The sequence below is a fragment of the Pundamilia nyererei genome, unplaced genomic scaffold, assembly GCF_000239375.1.
Source record: "Pundamilia nyererei isolate P.nyererei 1_Seehausen unplaced genomic scaffold, PunNye1.0 scaffold00133, whole genome shotgun sequence".
In the NCBI taxonomy this organism is placed as follows: Eukaryota; Metazoa; Chordata; class Actinopteri; order Cichliformes; family Cichlidae; genus Pundamilia; species Pundamilia nyererei.
In genome coordinates this window covers 1,561,345-1,582,632 of record NW_005187534.1, presented here as the reverse complement: position 1 = coordinate 1,582,632, position 21,288 = coordinate 1,561,345, and the positions used below count along the sequence as shown (strand labels likewise).

Sequence of the window (21,288 nt, the reverse complement as noted above, 5' to 3'; positions counted from 1 at the left end):
GTGTGTGTGTGTGTGTGTGTGTGTGTGTGTGTGTGTGTGTGTGTGTGTGTGTGTGTGTCAGGGAGGGAGTGAGAGAGAAAATGTAATGATGGAGTAAATGGCTCTTGAGATATAAAGTGGAGGGCATCCTGAAAGCTTTCACGGGGGCCTTATGTAACGCGTGTGCGTAAACTGTTTGGCTGGAGTTGAGGATGTAAAGAGGTTTTTAAATATATTAAAGTGGCCTCAAATGTGTTCATTGCATCTTTAATTGGGCTCCAAATAGCCGCCCTTTAAAATGCATGAACCTGTTTTTTTAGGGAGTCTGTCAAACACTAGGATATATTATCAATTTTTATAGTTTTTATGCCATTTATTATAAGAAACAATTTTACTATTTACACATGCAGTAGAGAACATTCATCTTTGTTGTGTTCCTGACATCGTTCTTTATCTATTTAGGCTATTTTTTAAATCTCTACATTAAAAGAAAAGGATTTCTGCAATTACACGTAGTGATCTGAATCTGTGCGTCTCACAGTGAACAATACAGACTGACAGACACACAAGTCTGATGACATTGTGTGTGATGTGATATTGGCCAAACCTGCAAAAAGAAATGTGTGTTTATTTTGTTTGCACTCAGGTCCATCTTTTAAAGTTCTTGTAGCTGAACTATTGATCGTCTCTTTGTGCGGCGCTGCACTGCTTCCAGTACCGCAGACCTGCTCTTTGGCCAGTGTCTGTCATGTACACTGGATATCCTTGATTGTCTATAAAGGCCAGCTCTACAACTTGAATTTCACTTTAAAGAGGACATGCTCTCAGGCCAGTTGATTAAGATAATTAAAAAAAGCCTGTCCACATTAACATTGTACATTTCATGTTATTTCTCCTGTATTTTCTCCCCGAGACGCCTCAGGACATTATAGAACCCAGCACTGATAGTGTCACCTGGGGGGACGATGCCGTGGTTCATAACTCCATAAATGTCTGAAAAATGTGTTGTTTGGTGTCAGGGTTTTGGTCCAGGAACCGCCAATAATGATCAGTAACAGTAAACATTGGGGTAGTTTGACACAGATGTGGATTTTTTTGTCTCTCCAAGTTTAAGATTGAAGATGATCTAAAAGAAAGACTTAGGTTTGGGTTTCTTCTCCCTCCCCCACTTCCAACCCTTTCTCTCTCGTCTCAGGTGGAGCTGTCCGGCTGGCTCTGTGTTGTTGATTCATCCATGATTGACTCCTCAAACAAACAACCTTTATTTGTCACATACACAGTTATACAGAGTACAACATGTAGTGAAATGCTTGTGTCCGAGCTGCGGATAGGCCGCAGACATAGCCACATCTAACCAGTCCAGTCTGTTTCTCCAGCTCCCAGCCAAGGAAAGCCTTACCTTTGCTACACCTGCACCCACTCATCGGTCACAGATACCCACCTGCCAGGTTCCCTGCTCGCCAGTGGAAGCACATTTTATTCATCCTCAGCTATATTTTGTTCAACTCACCTGAGCAGTTGTTGAGATCATCTGTGTTTCTGGTTGCTGTCGCATGAAATACCCAGTGTCCTCTTTTCAAAAATTCACCAGGATTTCAATAAACCTTTTGAACCTGCAGCTGAATCTGCTCCTCGAGTCCACTTGAAGTCAAACCATGGCAGCAATCCAGAGATGTGGGAGATTATCATATTTATGGGTGTAGAAGGAGCCCAGTTTAGATGTGAGAAAACAGGTTTCGGGCTGGCTTTAACTCGAAAAGATAGAAAAGCAACTTTTGTCAGATTCCCATTTTCAGTAACAGCGAGAGCATCAGCGCTTCAAGCATTAAGCATGCTCTTGTGTGCGCACATGCATGCTGTTGTTTCTCAAAGTGAAGGTGGGAAGATGTTGCTGTAGCATTGCAAAAGTTAAAAGAGAGCAGCTCAGGGTGGATGTCTTGGTGCATAGCTTGGTTGTTTTTATACCAGCACAGTTCAAACGTCATTATTGACATTTTTCCTGAGCTCATGCAGGTTAGATTTAGACGCTCAAACTTAACTCAGCCTTAACAAGACAGTGGTGAGGACACAAAACGGGGCTCACCTGCTGCCTGTTAGCTAACATCATAAAGGCACAGCAGACAGAGAACAGACGGGGTCAGTCTGTGCACCAACGAGGACGAAACATTAAAGAGCCTCCGTCTCTCCTCCACAGGCTTAAGGACAAAATCAGTGTCCAGATGAAGTCACCGCTATTTTTCTTCCGCCTCCTCGCACTGACTCATCGTAATCAACATGTCTTTGACTCACCATATTAACGTGGCTAGTTAGCTTACGTCACAATAATAACACTAAAAGCCGATGATTCAGTGTTAAATGACTTCGACAGCCCGTCGTCCAAGCGCAGCATTTCCCTCTTCATCTTTTTATCCTTCATTCATTTGCACCCCCCACTTCCCCTCCCCTCCCCTCACCAGTTAGTGTCCCTTTCTCTCCTCTTTAACCGCCTTCTGAAAGCACCTCTCCTCCTCTTCCTCCCTCCCACTCTCTTTTTCACTTCTTCCTCGCTTTCTCTTCACATCTCAGTTTCTTTCACTCCGTCCAGCCCTCCTTCGCTCTTTCTCACTCCTCCTCGTCTCCCATCTCGACAGGCAAGACGCTGGCTGACTCGGGGATTGCAAACTTCTCACTTAGTAGCTCACAAAGCCAAATCTCAGAAGAAAACTGTACCGAGAAAAGTATAAAAATAAAAAAAAAAACACTCACAGAATCCCCCATCTCCTTCTTCTTTTGTGTAAAAGTACAGTACAGTAGGTGTGAAGTTGTCCTTCAGTTTGAGCTGCTCCCCTGCTGTCCACTCTGTTTGGAAGAAAGTAGAAATCACTCTTTATGATATTTCTGAGTGTGAATGTGGGAAGGCTGAATCAATAGCAGCCGCTCATGTAAACGCTGCCCTTGGCGGCTAAATAAATGAGTCAAACAGAAAACTGCGTCATGGTGCGCATCAATCCAAGTGATCGTTAGAAACACAAAATCTATGGACTATTCAGGCACAACAAAACAACAAAACTCTGTTTTTACTGCAACGTTTGGTGGATATAAAACTGTGTTATTATCCTTCACTCTGCTGGGGGAGGCTGTTGCGTCTTTGCTCATCTACATGTCACAGAGAAGCTGCAGCTGGGAGCTACAGCATGCAGAGGGTTGCTGGTTTCTGAAGCTGGGAAAATATTCTTCATCCTGCAGCTCCACTGAAGTGCTTCAATCCAAAAGTGCGTTCTTCTTTGTCTTTGATGCTGGGATCCTGCAGTTCTGTGTGTGTGTGTGTGTGTGTGTGTGTGTGTGTGTGTGTGTGTGTGTATATATCTACAAAAACATTAGAGGTCACAGTAGTACCTTTCCACTGAAACCTTACAAAGTTTTTAGAGATTTAATCACAATTTTGAGACTTGATTTAAATATAAATGTATTATTTTTTCAACAAGAGTGCAGAGTACGCATCAAAATCGAATCTGCTTTAAACAACATCACAACAACCGTCTGTGTAGCCACAGTCACAGAAGTGCAAAAGAGTTGGCTGAGTTAGCGCTCACAATGATTTCAGTTTCGCTCTAAAGAGATGAATGGGCCACAGACTGCACGCGCACAGACTGTGGGCAGTCCTGATGGTTTCATGAGTTCAGTCGTTCATTTCAGGTCACATTAATAAAACACTAACCCTGTTTTCTTTTCTTTTTTTCATTCAAAGACGTAAAAACGATGATTATCCAGGATATCCTCACTGACCAGTAACTTGTGATTGTGGAGTTGTTAGCCAGCGAGTGTGCAGTTTCACGATCAGATCTACGATACACATCTGGTTTTAAGGGAAGATGGCAATGGCAGAAATGCTTAGTTTGAGGTGTCATTAAGAACTCTGATGAACAGTGAGTGATGTTGCAGTGGGTATGGCCATCTTTCATACCATCTGTGGATTCAGGCTCACCAGCCAGATGTTGGAGCCTGGTTGTTTGAATCCACTCCCACACAGCCTTAAGAGCATCATGAGCTCCAGCAGTGATTTTTAGTGACAGCATCTGGCTCAAAGCTGGCACTACACATCGCTCCAAAGTTACTGATGGGGCTGAGGTCACAGCTCTGTGCAGCTCAGTGCAACAAACTGAGGCTGATCACTGGTGTGTCGTTTTTGCTAGCTGACTCTCACTTTTAGGTTTTTGCCCTGCAAGATTTGAAACAATCTAATGGTCAAAATTGAAAAGACAGAGCACTGAAACATTATATGTTGTAAGCAGTCAGCTAGATAAAAACTCACATAAGTTTAGCTGCTGCAGGTTTGTTTGATAAAGCTGCGGTCAAACTGGCACCGTAACCTGATCAGCGCTGGATCAGAAGGCTCAGAGGAGCAGGAGATAATCAGTAATGCGTCTCTTTCACCAATCATAGGACTCCCAGACGTACGAGAGGTGGAAAAACGCTGATCAAGGTAAACAGATGTAAGATTAATGAAGTAATCAGTGAAATGAATGATTCTGAAGACCATGACAAATGTAATGAAATGACATGAGCTTGTTTGGAGATAATCATTCTTTGAAGACGTGTCCTGCACTGTGTGTTTGACAGAAACTATTATGTTTAATGATGCTTTAGCATTATGGGTATTTTAACAGCTCTATGACATTTAGAAGGGAACTGTAGGGTTTTCATTCTTTTCAAGTTTCAGGTAAGAAGCTGAGTGTTTATAGGATGGGAGGCTTTGTGAAGAAGACCCTTTAGTGGACTCGGAGTCTTGCACTGTAGAGGGTAACAACACCAGTTCAATGTGATGGCTGGACTGGGCCCATACTGGGATAAACTGCATCACTTCATTCAAAAGTTTGGGTGAAAAACGATGTAGATTATGGACATGATCTCATGTCTCAGTTAATTATTAAAAATGTTAAATACAATGAGCTGAACACACAGCAGTGAATCAGCGTTCTGCCTTCCTGTCTGTCACTTTCTCGCGCTCCTCGTTTTCTCTCTTGTTCTCTTCATGGATCGTTTTGGTGCTCCTCCAAAAAATACACATTTTTAAACTAATCTCATTTAATTATTACGCAAATGTAATTAGTTTTTGTGCATTTCTACTTCCAAGAGGTGACTCATTAGTTCTTTCAGAGATGTCTGAATGTGATTCTGGATGGGATTCGGTTTTATTATGTCTCTGCTGTCAGAGTCTTAAACAATACAGTTTGTCTATAACTGACTCACAATGATCGCTCGTTAAGTCTGATGACAATTTTATTTGGCTTGTAAGATACAGAATAAACACTTTTGTTTTTTTCTTATTCCATAATTTTATTTTATCGACAAAACCACAAAGACACATTTTTTCAACAATAATAAGCAAACAAACAATAATATAGCAAGAAGGAAACTTTTCTTTGCATATTAATCAATCTCTACTTCATCTTCAACTTTTCTATTTGTTAAAAGTCATTAAATATGGAGCTGATGAATAGATGATTGTCTTGTCCGGTTAATACTTGTACAGCTGCTGTTATTATGTATATATTTATTTAGATTTAGATTTCTTCATACATTCTTATATAGTTCTATATTGTGTATTTTGTTGTACAGTTATTTTATTTTCAACTTTAATTTATATATTTTATCTTATTCCTTCCCAGTTAAATTTACCCTTCATTCTAATTTGTGTTGTACAGTTATTTCATTTTTAACCTTAATTTATATTTTATTCCTTCCTAGTTAAATTTACCCTTTTTAATTTTTCATATTTATTTCCTATCTTATTCATAGTCTTTTCCTTTTTTGTTTTCTTTAGGTCACGAGCAGTTGTCCAAGCATTTCACTACATATCGTACTGTGTATGACTGTGTACGTGACAAATAAAATTTGAATTTGAATTTGAATTTGTCACTACTGGCAAGCACATACTGACAAAAACATGCTGATGTAATTACAGAGGAGTGTCGGTGTGCCGCAGACTGAGGTAACAGAATATCAGCATCCCTGTTCTTCATTATTGAGCTTCCTCACAAATATTTGCTGTAGATCAACAACCTGCTGTTCTACATTCCTGAATTTACAGAAACTAATAAGACAGCAGAGCATTAATCAGTGCAAACACACCTCAGTGAGATACGAGTTTCAGATAAGACAACAGTGAGTGTAGAAATAATCTCTCTAACTGCAGCGGGAAGAACTTCCCGCTTCGTTTTTTAGAGTGGAAGCTGGCGTCAAGGCTCACTGAAACCTGCGAGAAGTTTTTCCTTTAACTCATAAAGTAAATGCTGATTGCACATGACTTTAAAATAACGGCACATCAGCATCTATGTTGGCTCTCTAAGTTTCTCTTCCCATTCTTTCTGCAAATGGCCACAGACTGGATATAAGACGAGCATCTTATGGAGCAGTGGTACAGCTGGGAAGAGGTTCACACATCTGCAAACTGTGGAAGAATTTCAGAATAATGCCACCTTTGTAAAGATGTGAGGACAGTAAACATCTCGCCCTCTGCAGTTTATATTACCATCAAAAGATTCACAAGGGACGAGGTTAAAATCAGTGGACACGCCCATGACCGTCAGGTCCTCAGCATCCTCTTTTGGTAATCAGTGAATTTGCTCAGGAACACTTCCAGAAATCACAGTCTGTGACCACGGCTCATGGTGCTGTCCACAGATGTAAAGTTTAAAGCTCTATTGTGCAGAGAAGAAGGCACAGTGAATATGAAAATGATCCAGAAATGCTGCAGTCCTCTCTGGACCAAAGCTTGTTTAAAATGGAGGCAACGTGCAGAGCTGTTCTGCGGTCACATGAATTTAAATTTGAAATTCTTTTTGGGAAACATGGGCGCCACGTCCTCCAGACTAACAGCAAGTGAGACTATTCGGCTTGTTATCAGTGCTCAGGAATACACAGGTCTAAGAAAATATACCCCATTCAAACAAAGTTTTGTTTTCAGGCGAGGCCTCGAATATTTTAGCAGAATGATGCTAAACAACAAACTGCATCTATTACAACAGCATGGCTTCTGAAGAGTCCAGGTGCTGAACCGGCCTGCCTGCAGTCCAGACATTTTAACAACCGAGAACATCTGGAACATCATGAAAAAGAATCCATGGCACAGAAGAGCCAGGACTGCTGAGCAGACAAGAATGGGACGATATTCCCCTCCCAAAAGTTCAGCAGCTGCTTTCCTCGGATCACTGACGTTTACGGACTGTTGTTAAAAGAAAAGAGGAAACACGGTCCAACTTCGTAAAGACGTGTTGCTGACATTAACTCCAAATGAGCACATATTGTTCTTAAAATGACACATTTGATTGGGTACTTCCTCCAACAGTCCAGAGCCATGCATGGAGTTAGGTTAACTGGTCATGCTAAACTGGCTGCAGGTGTCTGACTCAGTGTGTCAGCCCTGCGACAGATTATGTTGGCTCTGGACCTCTGACAGCTTAGAAAGGCTCCAGAGTGGGATGGTACAACATTTCACTTTCCTCTGTGATTTGTTTCTGTGCCTGTAAAAGACCATAGTACTCTGTTTTTATTGACCTTTGACCCAGCATCCCAGCTTTTTGGGGAATTGTTCTGTATTCCAATATTAAACTGCATTCTTTCATTGTAATGCTAGATAGGTAGGTCTTACTGTCATGTGCCGGCCATGTGAAGCAGGCAGGAGAGGACCGAAGCTCAGAAACAAACACAAAAGGTAAACTCAAAAGGCAGCTTTATCGCTGAACATCAGAAACTACGACACTAACTAAACTTGGAAGATACATGTAACTAAACAGGCAGGGCGATCACACAGCGGGGAACGAGGGCACAATGCAGTTTAGAGCAAGGAAAATGCAGGGCTTGAATATCCAGAGGGATAACGAGGGAATGACACACAGGAGGAGAGCACAGCTGGGAGCAATCAAACATGACGAGACCAAGGAGAAGCAAAACTGAAAACATTAACAAAGGACAAGGACTACCAAAGTAAAACAGGAAACAGTTCACAAAGAGTAGACATGGAAACATGACAGGGCCTGGAAACAGAGGACACATGAAGCACAGAGACCAGAGTAACAAACGGCAACATGAGAGGCGACTGACTGCGGAGCAAGAAAACAAACAGAACGAAGCCTCCACTAAACACGAGGGGCACAGGAACCCGAACACTAAGAGTCATGATGAAATCACAGGTCAATAATTGTACAGACTCAAAAACACTGGGTCGCAGTGTTTATAGCTACAATTAAATAGTTTGTAACAAGCTAGTTAGAACATTAACAGAACAACAGTACAATTTATTAAAAATATCATATATAACTAGGACACAGTCTCAGTTTAAACACTGTAAAGGACTATTTAAAAAGATGCGGAGGCTTATTTCTTTTAGCATCTTTTACTGACTCCTGCTCTGTTTGCAAATAGTAGTCTAGCAAAACCCTCCATATAATCTTTCTATCTTTTTGTCATAAACAAAGACACATCTCCATCATGTGTTCTCCACGTTGCCTCTGATTTTTATTGCTGACTAATGTGACTGATGTTTGAATGCATTTTTAATGTTTAAACGCACCGAGTCTGCCACTCATCGTTTCAGTCAGAGCTGATAATAGCCCACTTAACTCTCATCAGTTACAGTGACAGCATCTTGTATGATGTCAAATGAACTGTCTGTGGAACCGTGTCTGCATCATCCTGACCGTCCTGACAGGAAATCAGTATCACCACCTTTAAAGTGTGGCAAATGTTCCAGTACACTGGAGATACGAGGTTTTTCATCCTTTGGCTTATATTTTTAGCATGGCTGAAAACAACCTTGAGCAGTCTTTTTTCTTGAAACTGAGTACAGTTAAATAGAAAAAAATGCTCTTTTCAAGAGTTATTTTTGGACCAACCAGCATTTTAATTGTGGGCAAAACCACAAAGCTCGAGTCACCAAAGGTGAAGGTTGTGTTATCTCTTTTTAAGGTGTGCGTTTCACATCTAAGAACTTGCTTTATGCGTAGATTAACTTCAATATCAAACAGTTTTGTGACTTAGCCAGACAATAACAACAAAGTTAGTGCTTTACTTGTGAAGTAACATAAGCGTAAGCCTGCAGTAGCCATCATTTCCACGTGTGCTTGCTGTCTTTAGGTGCTGATCAGAACAGTAAAGCAGAAACAGAGACGGAGATCAATCCCGTTTTATTTTTTTAAGTATTTAATGATTCATTTTGGCAAGAAAGGTCACTTCACAAATTTAGCCATCACTCAGCACCCTGACAAAACTGTACAGACTGTAAAATATAGATTACATCTAAAACAAGTCTAAAGAGTTTTAACTGGAAATCTCCATCGTGGCTGCTTCTTAAATAGCTCGATGACACTGCTGCTGATGTCGTTTCAGTATGAAGAGCCATGATTGAAAATAATCTTACAGATCGGGTCAAAAACGAGGCTGATTAACTGGAACCAACAAGGTTTCTCTCTGACAATAACAACATATCTTACAGTCTTTTCCACGTGAATGGTTTTGGACTCATATACAAGGAATTTCAGTAATTTGATTGGTCAAATACACGTCGCATCTGTGCCGAGAAGTGCCATGGAGACTCTCCTGCTGTGCTTTATGGGTCGCTAAGCCCAGCTGTTATGGTCACCAGGGGCCATGGAGCCATCGCGCTTTCCTTTTTTCTCTTTTTAGTCTTAATATATACACAGGAGTTTCACACAGTGCTAAACAGCATATAAAAGCAATACTATCCCACGAGAGCTGTTCTTTGTACTTTGATAATGCTGACAGAACAAGGTCCCATATAGTCCCAGTGAACAACATTGGCTGTGGTATGAAAACTAATTGAAAAAGTGTTTGAATGTGGCCCAGGAACCAATCTGAGAGCTTTATTTGTCCCGAAAGGATGCGTTTGGCCCTCTTGCTATTCTGACCTTGTTAGTCCGCCAGCTCTACCTTTTATCTGATGTGGAGCAGTTTTGATGACAATAACTCAAAGGAGCGCCGTTGAGGTTTCTCATTAACCAAGATGGTTTGGAATGATCTCCCTCTGTTGTGCCAGAAACAACACAACTGGATGGGATATTTTTACCGTATGCCCTCACATATGTTTTATTTTTCTGACTGACTCCTGTGCTATTTGCTCGTTGGTGACCTCCAAAGATCATTTGAAATAGCCTTTCCTGAACAAATCCTTGTTTGTGCATTTGTCCGGTAACGGTAGGCCTGAATGAGTCCAGAGCTTTGAATGTCTCCAGTCCACAGAGCTGACTCGTTCATCTAGCATTTTGAGATGAAACAGCAGGTTGAAGATTAAAAAACAATTGGTCCAATGAGTGCCGTGGGAGGATTAACACACAGCCAATCAGTGACAGATTAATGGAGTCGTCTCAGTAGAGTGTTGTCACTGTGCAGATGTTTCAAATGGGCAGCGCTGGCTTTCAGCATCCACGAGAGGCAAACAAAGATGTTTGACTCTCAAAACAGGACAAACCGACACACATCCATTCACGCAAATGGAAAGCGGTGCAGACTAAAGACTGAATGCTATGAACAGCACACTTTATATCTAATATGGAGCTGAGCCTCCCTGTTCAAAAACAGCTTGTGATGAGGACATTCTCAAAAGGATAAGCAACTGTTGGCTGAACATTTCCAAACATCTGGCTTCTAAAGCAGCTATTAGCAAGAGACAGCAGGTAATTTAAGTCACCTCCAGCCATATGCCTTAAATGTTGATCTCTCTATTTATTATCCTTACTGAAGTGTCACAGTCATTTTCTCAGAGTGTTTTCAGTGTACTTTGACTCAAATGAGGAGTACATGGGACTAAAACATCTGCCTTTAAACAATCACATCTTTGGTTGATGTGTAAATTTAGCTGCAGCTGATATCTCCACATTCCCCATCTTTTCATAGATTCTTTAGAAACCATGTGACCGCGCCGAGCCAAGAGTCATTTTTTGACTATTGTGGGAACTGCTGGTGCACGCTTAGTTTGAGGGTTCGCGTTCCCTCACTGAAAAAAATCCATAAATCTACTTGTTGTGACGCAGGCTCTCAATTTCTTTAAAATTAGCTCCGGCTCAGTGCAGCGCTCTCATGCGGGAAGATGACTAGTTTGATGAAAGAGGCGAGCATTCAGTCACATTCTGAGATGCAGGCGACAGCCACTGAATGCCAGGGTGTGCCTCTACCTTCCATTTACCTTTTAGCGTGTCTCCTCTCTCCTCTGGATGTCATACAAAGAATTTTTTTCAGCCTGCTGTGCAGTCGTTCCCTTCCTATCTCGCACCAATGTGTTGATACGCCACTGAGAATATTTTCACGAGATGTTGTCAAGATAACAACAGCTTCGCTTCCCAGATAGTTTGAGTGTTGCATGTGAATGATAACATTCTGCTCTTCAGAGTTTTTGGATGCTCTTCAGGAAAAATGTGCTCCTGTGCTCCTGGCAACCATTCTCCATCTATTCTATGACGGGAAATGGAGCCATGCCACGGCGGCACTGAGCCCAGAAGAGTACAGTTCAGTGGTTCTCAACCTTTTCAGCTCACCTCCCCCCAAATAACTAATTCCCTTAGTCACATGGCAAAGGCGTGACTGGGCAGAACCCTGAAGTGTGACTGAAAAAGATGGATTTACCTATTATAGCTGATGTTCTATACCAGGGGCAGGCAATTCATTTTTCCAACTTGGACTGTTGTGGAGGGCTGCAGAAAAAGGTGAAGTCAATTCTGCTCAATATTCATTTTATCTCTTTATAAGCTTACTGGTTCTGGTTTCCGTTGTGACCCTTGGGAAAATATATATCGCCCACTCCTGTGTTTCATTATGATGTTTATTCACACTTGATACTTGAAATAAAATCTAAAATCTAGAATCTAGAGAAGTGCTCGAGTCCCGTTTTACAGTGAGTGAACTTTCTGTTGTCGGGCAGACAGCAGAGTTTGTCACATGAACCAGACGTCCTGCTGGCTTCTCTGTATCGTCTCTGCTGCCATGCTAACTCGGTAATTAAGGCTCAGTAGCTTAGCGCATTTTTTAAATTTAAAAATAATCTTGTGGAGAGCAGCTTTAATTAACGTTTCAAAAGAGAATAAAGGCGGTAATTGCAGTGTTCACACTTCTTTAGTAAAAAGAGATTTTGGTAAAACTGACTGAGTGCCCTCTGTTGCTCCTTCTAAGTTAGCTGTTGTACAATTTCAAGTTAACGAGGACAAATTCTCAGCAGCACAGAGTGTACTAATACTTGTAAAACACAAAGTCTCCTCAAAGGATTAAAAAACATTACTGCAGTCCTTGTGGAATAAGAGGTAACACGTTTCTCCTACTCGTGTCAGTGCATATTAAAAAGAACACAAAGAAAATAATGTTGCCAGAAAGAAACCAAGCAAGCAGTTTCCAGAGTTCCTATTGTCAACGTGATGTTGCAGCTGCTTGGTGCATGCAGGATGCTGCACTAAAACTTGTGCACATACAAAAGCTTCACTTTATCACTCCCCCTGAGCTAAACTTGTACTTTTAACTTTAAATTAAACTCCAAGCAGACAGGCTCTCGATCTCCGGGGGAGATTAAACACACCAAAGAAACAGCGGCTGTGATCTGCTCTCTCTCCTTTAACATCCACATCGGATTTCCTCCCGGGGCGTCGCCCTGTAGCCTGAGACAGAGCTACACGGGAAAGATGGCTGCGTAATTAGTGTCTGTGATCACATAAAACTCCAGAAGAACAAGAGGTGAGAAGATTAACAGCATGGCAGCCCAACATATTGGAGGTCATTTAATTAACACTGGTGGTACAGATCCTAATAAATGATCACATCTAACAAATCTTTAGAAAAAAAAGCCGTATTTACGCTTTGCCCATGCTTTTGTCAGCTTTGACGACGATAACTCGATTGAATTTGAATAATCGAATCCAGAATGGACAGGGCTACGTGGAAATTCCAACATCGTTATATAGAAAAGGTTAAGACCATAAGTTTTCATCGTCATAAAATCATTTTGTGTGACTTGTTGCAGGCAGCAGGCTCCTAGCATCGCCTTCAGCCGCCACAACCAGCTGCTTCCCACACACACACACTGAAACTGCTGTGGCGGTTTAACGTCTAATGTGTAGTTATCATTTGGACAAAGGTGCCAGTAAGGGTGTACTGGTCCCATGGTAAAATTCCTGATCAACTAATGGCACTGATTAGCGGGATGCTAGCATTTATAAGCTAACTTGACCTCTATGTTAGAAAAAAAATTTACATAACTGGCGGTTTACTTCAAACAGGAAACAGAATCGGTTTATGTATTTTATTCCCTGGAAGCAAACATAAATCATGATTTTAATTGTTTAGCTCCATTCACTGCTGCTCATTGAGGATTGTCTCACTGGGGCCCCCTGCTGTTCAGCTGGATGAATTACATCTGTGACGTGAGATCTCCTAATTTCCAGCTGGGCCCAGTTGGAAAAATATGACCTCTTCGAGTTTTGAGCATCAGCTGGAGTTAAGCAATATTTGACTTCAAAGGAGACGCCAGTTATGGGTCAGGGGTGTTTCCCAGCAGCAGGACAAATCCTGATCCTGGATTTGTTCTAAAAAAATGTCCATATAATATATTAATGTTAAGATTTTTGTATATTATAAAGAATGTAAACATAATTTATCAAAATGAAACTGGTACATGGGGTATTTTTTTATGACTGTAGAGTGAATATGAAACTGTGATTTTACTGTTTTTAGACCCACTTGAGACCGAACTTTAGCCCTAAAACTAGTCAATTGTTAAATTAACTGTGAAAATAATTTTTGGTGCGTGTCATGTCAAAAGATTAGATCCTGTCTGACATCATTCATCTCTGTTTGAGAGGATACTGCCCATTTTATTGGCCATTTCTTTTGTTATGTAATGCACAACAAGGCTAAAGTTGCACATTGTCTCAACTTTCTAACACAGTGTAAAGCGAGACTCTTGTGTGCTGCAACCAAACCTTAACTGACAAAGCAGAAAAAGGCACAGGCACATTCAGAAAGCGTCCTCAATGATGTTGTTTCCCTCTACTCCACCTTCAGCTCCGTGTCGACATCATCGTGTTCTGCATTTTCACATCATTGTCTCGTCCCTAAGAGTCCTTGCTTGCTCGTTAATTAGCTGCCATATTACAGAAATAAATGATCAGCAAATAGTTTCAATAAACAGGTGGTCATGACACGAGTAGAAGGGAAGGGAGCACGTTTTGGCTCATCTTCAAATGATATCAACTTATTAGGTTACAACAGATCAGAACCATTTGTTACAAAAACAGCGTGGCTATTGACTTGTGCACATAAATTTTTACATACTTTTTAATCATTACCGTGTCCACTTGTTACACCTGTTCACCAATAAAACACTCTACGTTTTAGAAAAGTGATAACTACGATGCAAAGTAAACACATTTGGTAGCGGTTGAGCTCCGAGTCGTTCGTTATTTTCTCATTGTTAGTTTTCCTTGGGTCAGAAATGGAAATGTAAGTCACTGGCTACTGCGTAAGATCATTTCCATCCATGACAGGAGCTGAGATCAAAGTCTGGGTGTGTAGCTCCTGCTTTTGCATCAATGTCATGTTCAAAAGGCTTCTGAGCAACATAGCAGCCAGTTTCAAATCCACCAAGGTAGCCCTTCCTCGTGGGCTTCAGAGTCATTGCAACAGATTCAGCTAATTAAACAGTATGAATTCAACACCACTGAGCTCTGTTTTCTCTCAGTTTTCTCCAGAGTGAAACACTTAGGCTCCCTCTACATCCACTTAATCGCAGCATCTTTCCTCCTCTCGCATTGGCAATCCTCATGAAATCTGGAGGGTAAAAAGGTCTGTCAGCACAATAGCCTTGTGCCACAGTCTGAGCCCCAGTTGATTATTTTCCATACTGGTCTCTGCAGCCTTGCTGATTGGCAGACCTACAGCTTTACGCATCAGCGTCTGGTTTCTCCACCAGTTTTAGAGCCTCGTGCATGCCAGCCGCCGACAACTTCCGATTGATGTTCCTGTAGCGGCAGCGCAGGAGGTTGCTGTAGGTGGTTCTCAGATCACGGTTGAAGAATGCATAAATGAAAGGATTAATGAGGGAGTTGGCGTAGCCAAGCCACAACAGAGTTCTTTCCAGCCAGAGGGGCACACAGCTGCACTGCACGCCACAGACGAACGGCCTGGCAGTGGACACCAGGAAGAACGGCAGCCAGCAGAAGGTGAAGGCACCAACTACAATGCCCAGAGTGGCTGCAGCCTTCTGCTCCCGTTTGAAGATGGACTGGTTTTTCCTCTTGCGCCGTTGGTGGTGCTCGCCAGTTTTGAGAAGGCGGGAGACACGCGTGCTGCACTCCTCCTCCACCTCACGCTGGAGCTTCAGCGCCGCTGCCACGCAGTCCAAGCTCTCCTCTTCCTCGGCTTCCTCCACTGGTTCGACCTCCGTCCCCTCGACACTTCCCGTCTCTCCTGACTCTGCTGGCTGATGCCCTCCTCTCCCCCCGCGAAGAGTCACCACGGCTCGGTGCTCCCCTTCCCTGGGGAAGCCAGTGATGGTGTGCTTGGCTGCGCTGAGCTTGGCCGCTCGGTAGATCCTGTAGTACATGATCAGCATCACCGACATGGGGATGTAGAAGGCCACGGCTGTAGAGTAGACAGTGTATCCAAAGTCCTGGCTGATGAGACAGACCCTGCCGTCATTAACGTTCTGCGCCCAGCCGAACAGAGGGGGGAGGGTGATGGAAGCAGAGAGGAGCCACACCGACAGGATCATCTTGGCCATGCAGCAGCCGTTTTGCCGGACAGGATAAGTCAGAGGCTTAGTGATACCCAAATACCTACACAGAGAAAAACACAGCCAAATGAATACAACCCTAAAATGTGTCTAGTGTAACTCTATTTTTATTGCTTTACATTACCCTAATCAGGTGACACTCTCCCCACCCTGGACAAGGTGCCCTTGAGCAAAACTAAGATCTCTGGTTGCCACACTCAGCCCCCAAATGAGAACTGGGTTACTTATGAAAGAGAAGCTTGGCGATGCTCGGAAAGACCATAAATGTTCAGCAAACCAGGCTACAAAATTTCCAACACACAGGACATTGGCAGGCATGTGTGGCTTTCAAAAACAAATAAGCATAAAAACATTTTATCATTTGATTAAAGTGGTGAAAACGTTTTAAGGAAATGGAAAAACAAAGGCAGCGGTTGAATTTTAAACTCGGGGTCGTTTCAGAGTCTCTGAATCTGTAAATTGATTCAGCGGTCAGAACAGGAATGCCGTGGGCAGAGAGGTCACACTTTGTCCTGCAGCGTTTCATTTTAAGTAAGCGCCCCAGAACAAGACCCCGAGGCGCAAGATGCCTCACAGAAACCCAGCGATCCAGTGTCGCAGAGCCCCGAGCGACAAAATCTGGAGTTAGACTACAGAAGGCATTTTTTTCTACATCTGTGAAATAAGAACGTGACCTGTTTAAATGTATTTTTGGAGACTCGGGTAACAAATACTAAAGACAGGAGACGTTTAATTAAACTCTGTTAAAAAAAAACTTTCTATCTTAGCTTCATGAAAAAAGACTGACACAGTTTTAAAGCTGGAGAAGTTTATCTTACCTGTCAATGCTGATTACGCACAGAGTCATGATGGACGCGGTGCAGCACATCACATCCATGGCGATAAAAACGTTACAGAAGAACTGACCGAATATCCACTGACCGCCGATAAGGTCCGTGATACTGACGAACGGCATCACGGCCAGAGCCACCGAAAGGTCGGCCAAGGCCAGAGAAACGATGAGATAGTTGGACGGCTGGCGCAGCTTCTTGACAAAACAGACGGAGATGACCACGAGCAAGTTCCCGCAGATCGTGGACAGCGTGAGCATAGTGAGCACCGCGCCGATCAGAACTTTCTCCACCCGGCCGTAGCTCAGGATCTGCTCCCCGCAGCGGGTCCCGTTCGTCTCCATGACCTGCGGCTGACTGGAGGTGGACGGAGAAGTGGCTGCTGCCGCTGCTGCTGCTGCATCTGCGGCGCCTTGCGCAGCCTTTAGTAGCCGAAGCGCAAGAGCCTCGGAGATCATCATGTTAGTGGAGCCCCCGGGATCTCCGCCACCGACTATGTCCTCTATCATGAACGACGACCTCATGTTGCCACTGCCGAAAGTCCCGTTACTCGCTCCTGCAACAACCATTCTGCCGCCTCGTGTTCCTTTTTATCCATGGACTTGGAGAGCCGTCCGGAGGTGGCACAGACGCGCACTGAAGTGCCGGTGTTGGTGCGTGAAATGATTAATTCCTTTCCCTAACCCCCGTCAGGAGACACTACGCTGGTGTGCTCTCTTTCATTCCAAAGTATCGACGCCTTATTTCATCTATTTACAGGCGCACTCGTCATTACGCACGTGGCGCGCAACGGGCATATTCCCAAAATACCTGACCTACAAAACGGGATTTTATTTTCTTTTTGTCCTCGGCCTGACGGACTGCACGTCACGCTTTCACTCCGATGTGCTGGAAGACAAAACTTAAACGCAGCCCTACGCGTAAATATCACAAAAGTTGACGCGTGACGTCAAAACCCAAGTTGGATAGCCTATAGGCTACATTTACACAAATAACACGCACTGTGCTTTTTGGTGTTCGTTCTGCTGGAACTGGAAACCCGTGCCCATGTGCGTAATTACGCAGAAAGGATAAATGTTCATTAATGTCATTAATTTACACACAACAAAAAACAAAGGGAGATAAATTCGTATTTATCGAAGTTTTAATGATGTAATCTGAGGTTTTAAGAAAATTTTAAGAAAACATCATGTCATCCTTTTGGGGGATAGAAGTGAGGTCTTATAATTACATATTTGTGGGGAAATACTTTTTGTGGTTTCATTTTAAAGTTGTTTATCCCTCATCTGATCGAAGTGAAGGAGCTGAAAAGGATTTCCTTTAATTTTTCCCTTGAATCATTTTTCTGTTTAGCCTGCATGAGTCACATTTTGAGTGTTAGGACAATCTGCCTCCATCTCACTTCTAAAACTATTAGATTTGTGTTGCTGGAGTTGAGAACAGGAAGACAAAGTGCTCCCGACGTCTTTTCATCATTCTCTAATCTAAGTGCAATTTTGGAAAAGATAAGTTCATACGTGGCTGTGATACTAATGCAGTAGGTAGGCTTGGTTACTACCTCCCCCAAGTGATCAAAATCGTCCACTGCATGCTGCTCGTGAAGACAATGCTGGATTTCTTTCTTGGTTTTGCACCAAGCATCGCGCGATAAAACGTTTATACTCTCAATGCTTTAATGTTAGTTTAATTTGAAATAATTTCATGTTTTTCTTTCACAGGTGAAGCTGTGGTTTCTCACTTTAGGGCCCTGGAGAGATCACCACAGGCTGGAATTTCACTGCTGGTCGTCTAAAGTATCCTAAACGATCCCCAAACACCTCAATCTGAATCACTTAATCATCACCTTGTTTTATGACAGATTAGTCAATGTGAATTTTCCTCTTTGACTGCTTAAAAGACTTACAATAAACCTGTCAATCAATTCAACTTTTCCCACTTATCCTGTTCAGAATGGAGGCAGGGGCTTGTTTTTGGTGGGAGGCAGCCAGAGTGCCCACACAGATGTTGGGAGAACATTCAAAGTCCACACACAGGAGCTGGACTCAAACCCAGGACCTTCTTGCTGTGAGGCGACAGCAGTAAAACTGCACACTGCGACTCACACTCTGCTGGCACAGCAGCCAAAATACACTCATGCCAGTTACAACTTCAGGAGCACGATCCAATGACTGAGTTAGTAGCAGGTGATTCCCCCCCAAAAAAAAGAAGCTTACAGGAAACTCTGGTCCATGAGCGGGACCCATTCGGGCTTTCCGCCTCTGAAGCTGCACACCTGCCTACAATGATCTCATCTGAGATCACTACTTTGGGTAGCGGCTGGCTAACATTCCTCACTGGAACATTAAACTATGCAGTTAGTAAACTTCTGGCTCCCTAGTTGGAAAGTACAGCCCTTGTTTCTTCTCTTTGCGGCCTGTCTCATTGTGTTTCTCCTTTGTACAGCTCGTCCCTGCTTGTCACTCAGCTGAGCTGAGTGAGTGTGGAGTGTTCAGACTGTTTTTGGATATTTGGACCCTCTCCTCCCTGGAGCTCCATTGTTCTCCTGCCATATATATATATATATATATATGTGTGTGTATGTGTATATATATATGTATGTGTATATATATTACATTACACTGGTGTTCACAGTAAATAAATACACTTAGCTCGACCTTCCAGAATCCTGCTCCTGAGTCATCTCAGCCTGGTTGTGGAACAATCAGACCCTTACAGTAAGTACATTTTCTGTCTGACTTGCATTTCTGAAGCTTTAGTTAATAAACTTGTCCATCGTACTGCCCGTGCTGTTAAAGTTTGGGAAGTCAGAAGATTTTGCAGGCTTCCTGACCTCATCTCCATTCAGCATTTTCAAATAAATGAACTGGCATACGATTCAAACAACCTGAAATTAGTAGCCAACCTCATTACTGTAATGCTGGTTCTTGTGGAGAGCCTGAAACCAGAGGCTGGTAAAGCAGCAGATTTATGTCCAGAGTTTTATAATGTCAGGTTTAATTATCAGATATGGCCAGAATGGATCTACTGTTTTTATCTCTGCCAAAGAAAAATTACAAAAATAAATTTTAAACATTTAATGCATCGAAAGAAAAATTAGGTTTACCATTAAGAGGTGATAAATACTTCTTTTCCAAATTTGGGAAATTCTTGTGCAGCCGTTAAAATGATGATGAAATGAAATTAATTAATGGAATGAAATAAAAAAAAACACAACTGCTATATGCCTCTCTGTCAGACAGACATCTTGTGTTACTGTGAGGGTGAACATGCGTGTGTCTCATCATGTTTGCTCCACACATTGAAGGATCTCAGCTTCCTTATGAAACGGAGCTTTTTGTATCCAGCATCTGTGTTGAGTTTCCAGTTCAGCCTGTTGTTGATGTGAATGTCCAGGTACTCCTCCAACACATCAACATCCCAGGATAGACACGGGTGTTGTAGCCATTCTCGCTCTTATGACATCTCTCTGGTCTTTTTCACATTAAGAAGCAGATCATTTCTCCAAGACTACTCAAATAAAACCATCTACTCGTGCTCACCTACCTGTCACTAATGCATCCAAACTTTCTGAGTATTTCTGCAGGTGGCATGACTCGGAGTTGGACTGAAAGTCTCAGGTGTTCATGGTAAATGGACTGGAGACAGCACGGTCTCCTGTGGAGCTCCTCTAATGCACATGAGCAAATCAGACAGAGCTCAGTGTCATGTCCTGCGGCCTGTCTGTCAGGCAGTCGCTGATCCCTGAGATGGTGGAAATGTTTGCTGACATTTCCTGCAGCTTCTCTCCCAGTGCTATTGGCTATCAAAAAAAAAACCCCAAACTGCATCAACACCACATTTCAAGGAGCTCACCAAACATAGGCCACCATATAATAACATCTGTTAGAGAGCTATCATCTGCTGAGAGCAGATTAAGCGCATTAAGAGCTCCCGTTAACAGAAACAGACGAATGAGTCTCTTCGCCTCGACACCTTAAACATCCCTTTAACTGGCATCACACTGACGATGAATGTTGAGTCATTTTGTAATTGGGGGAAGTTTTAGACGAGAATCTAGAATCTAGCTTTTTAAAACGTTCATAAGTGAGATTTGTCCTCCCTAATGTGCTGCCTCATTTCATGATTAAAGTCATCATTGCACAACAGACTGTGTGACTTACAGGCCTATAATCATGTTGTTGCCATTGTTTGTTTTTATACAGTGGTTGAGGTTCGATCTAAAGTCATTTTTCACCCATAATCTATGATTGTATATTCATTTTACTATCATGTCTCCTCTTGGTTGTCTGCGCTTTTATTCTAAGGTGCCTCTGAAGTGGATAAATCGGATCAATGCAGAATATTTGTCGAGTGCAGTCGAGTTCTGTTTAGAAAGGTCATGTTGTTGCTTCAGCGTATTGGAAGTCACAGAGTCACAAAACTATTGAATGGTCAAGCAAACAAGTACATTAAGAAAGTATTAAGTACCAACACTGAAAAACACTTGAAAGTTATTACATGCATGTATCAGAACGTGTTGCGAGTACATACGTTTGTCTCCAGTTTCTTTATTCAGAGTTTGTTCTTTACTGACAATCAGTAGATTCATTCTTGTGATCACTATTAGATTTTTAATAATAGATTTTTCATACCGCGCGCGGTATGAAAAAAAAAGAAGAATGCTTGGACACTGCTAGAGCATAATTGACAGGTCTTTGCCCACACAAACACAAA

The 21,288-nt window shown here is 42.4% G+C and overlaps 1 protein-coding gene across 1 annotated transcript; it reads right to left on the bottom strand.

Annotated features, from left to right (window-relative positions):
• Nucleotides 1-9,304: 9,304 nt before the first annotated feature.
• htr7 (5-hydroxytryptamine receptor 7) lies at nucleotides 9,305-17,706 on the bottom strand. Its single transcript, XM_005743596.1, has 2 exons — nucleotides 16,564-17,706; nucleotides 9,305-15,788 (listed from the first exon to the last, which is right to left on the bottom strand). Exons 1-2 carry the CDS (start codon nucleotides 17,142-17,144, stop codon nucleotides 14,894-14,896), a joined length of 1,476 nt encoding a protein of 491 aa, XP_005743653.1. The 5' UTR covers nucleotides 17,145-17,706; the 3' UTR covers nucleotides 9,305-14,893.
• Nucleotides 17,707-21,288: the final 3,582 nt, after the last annotated feature.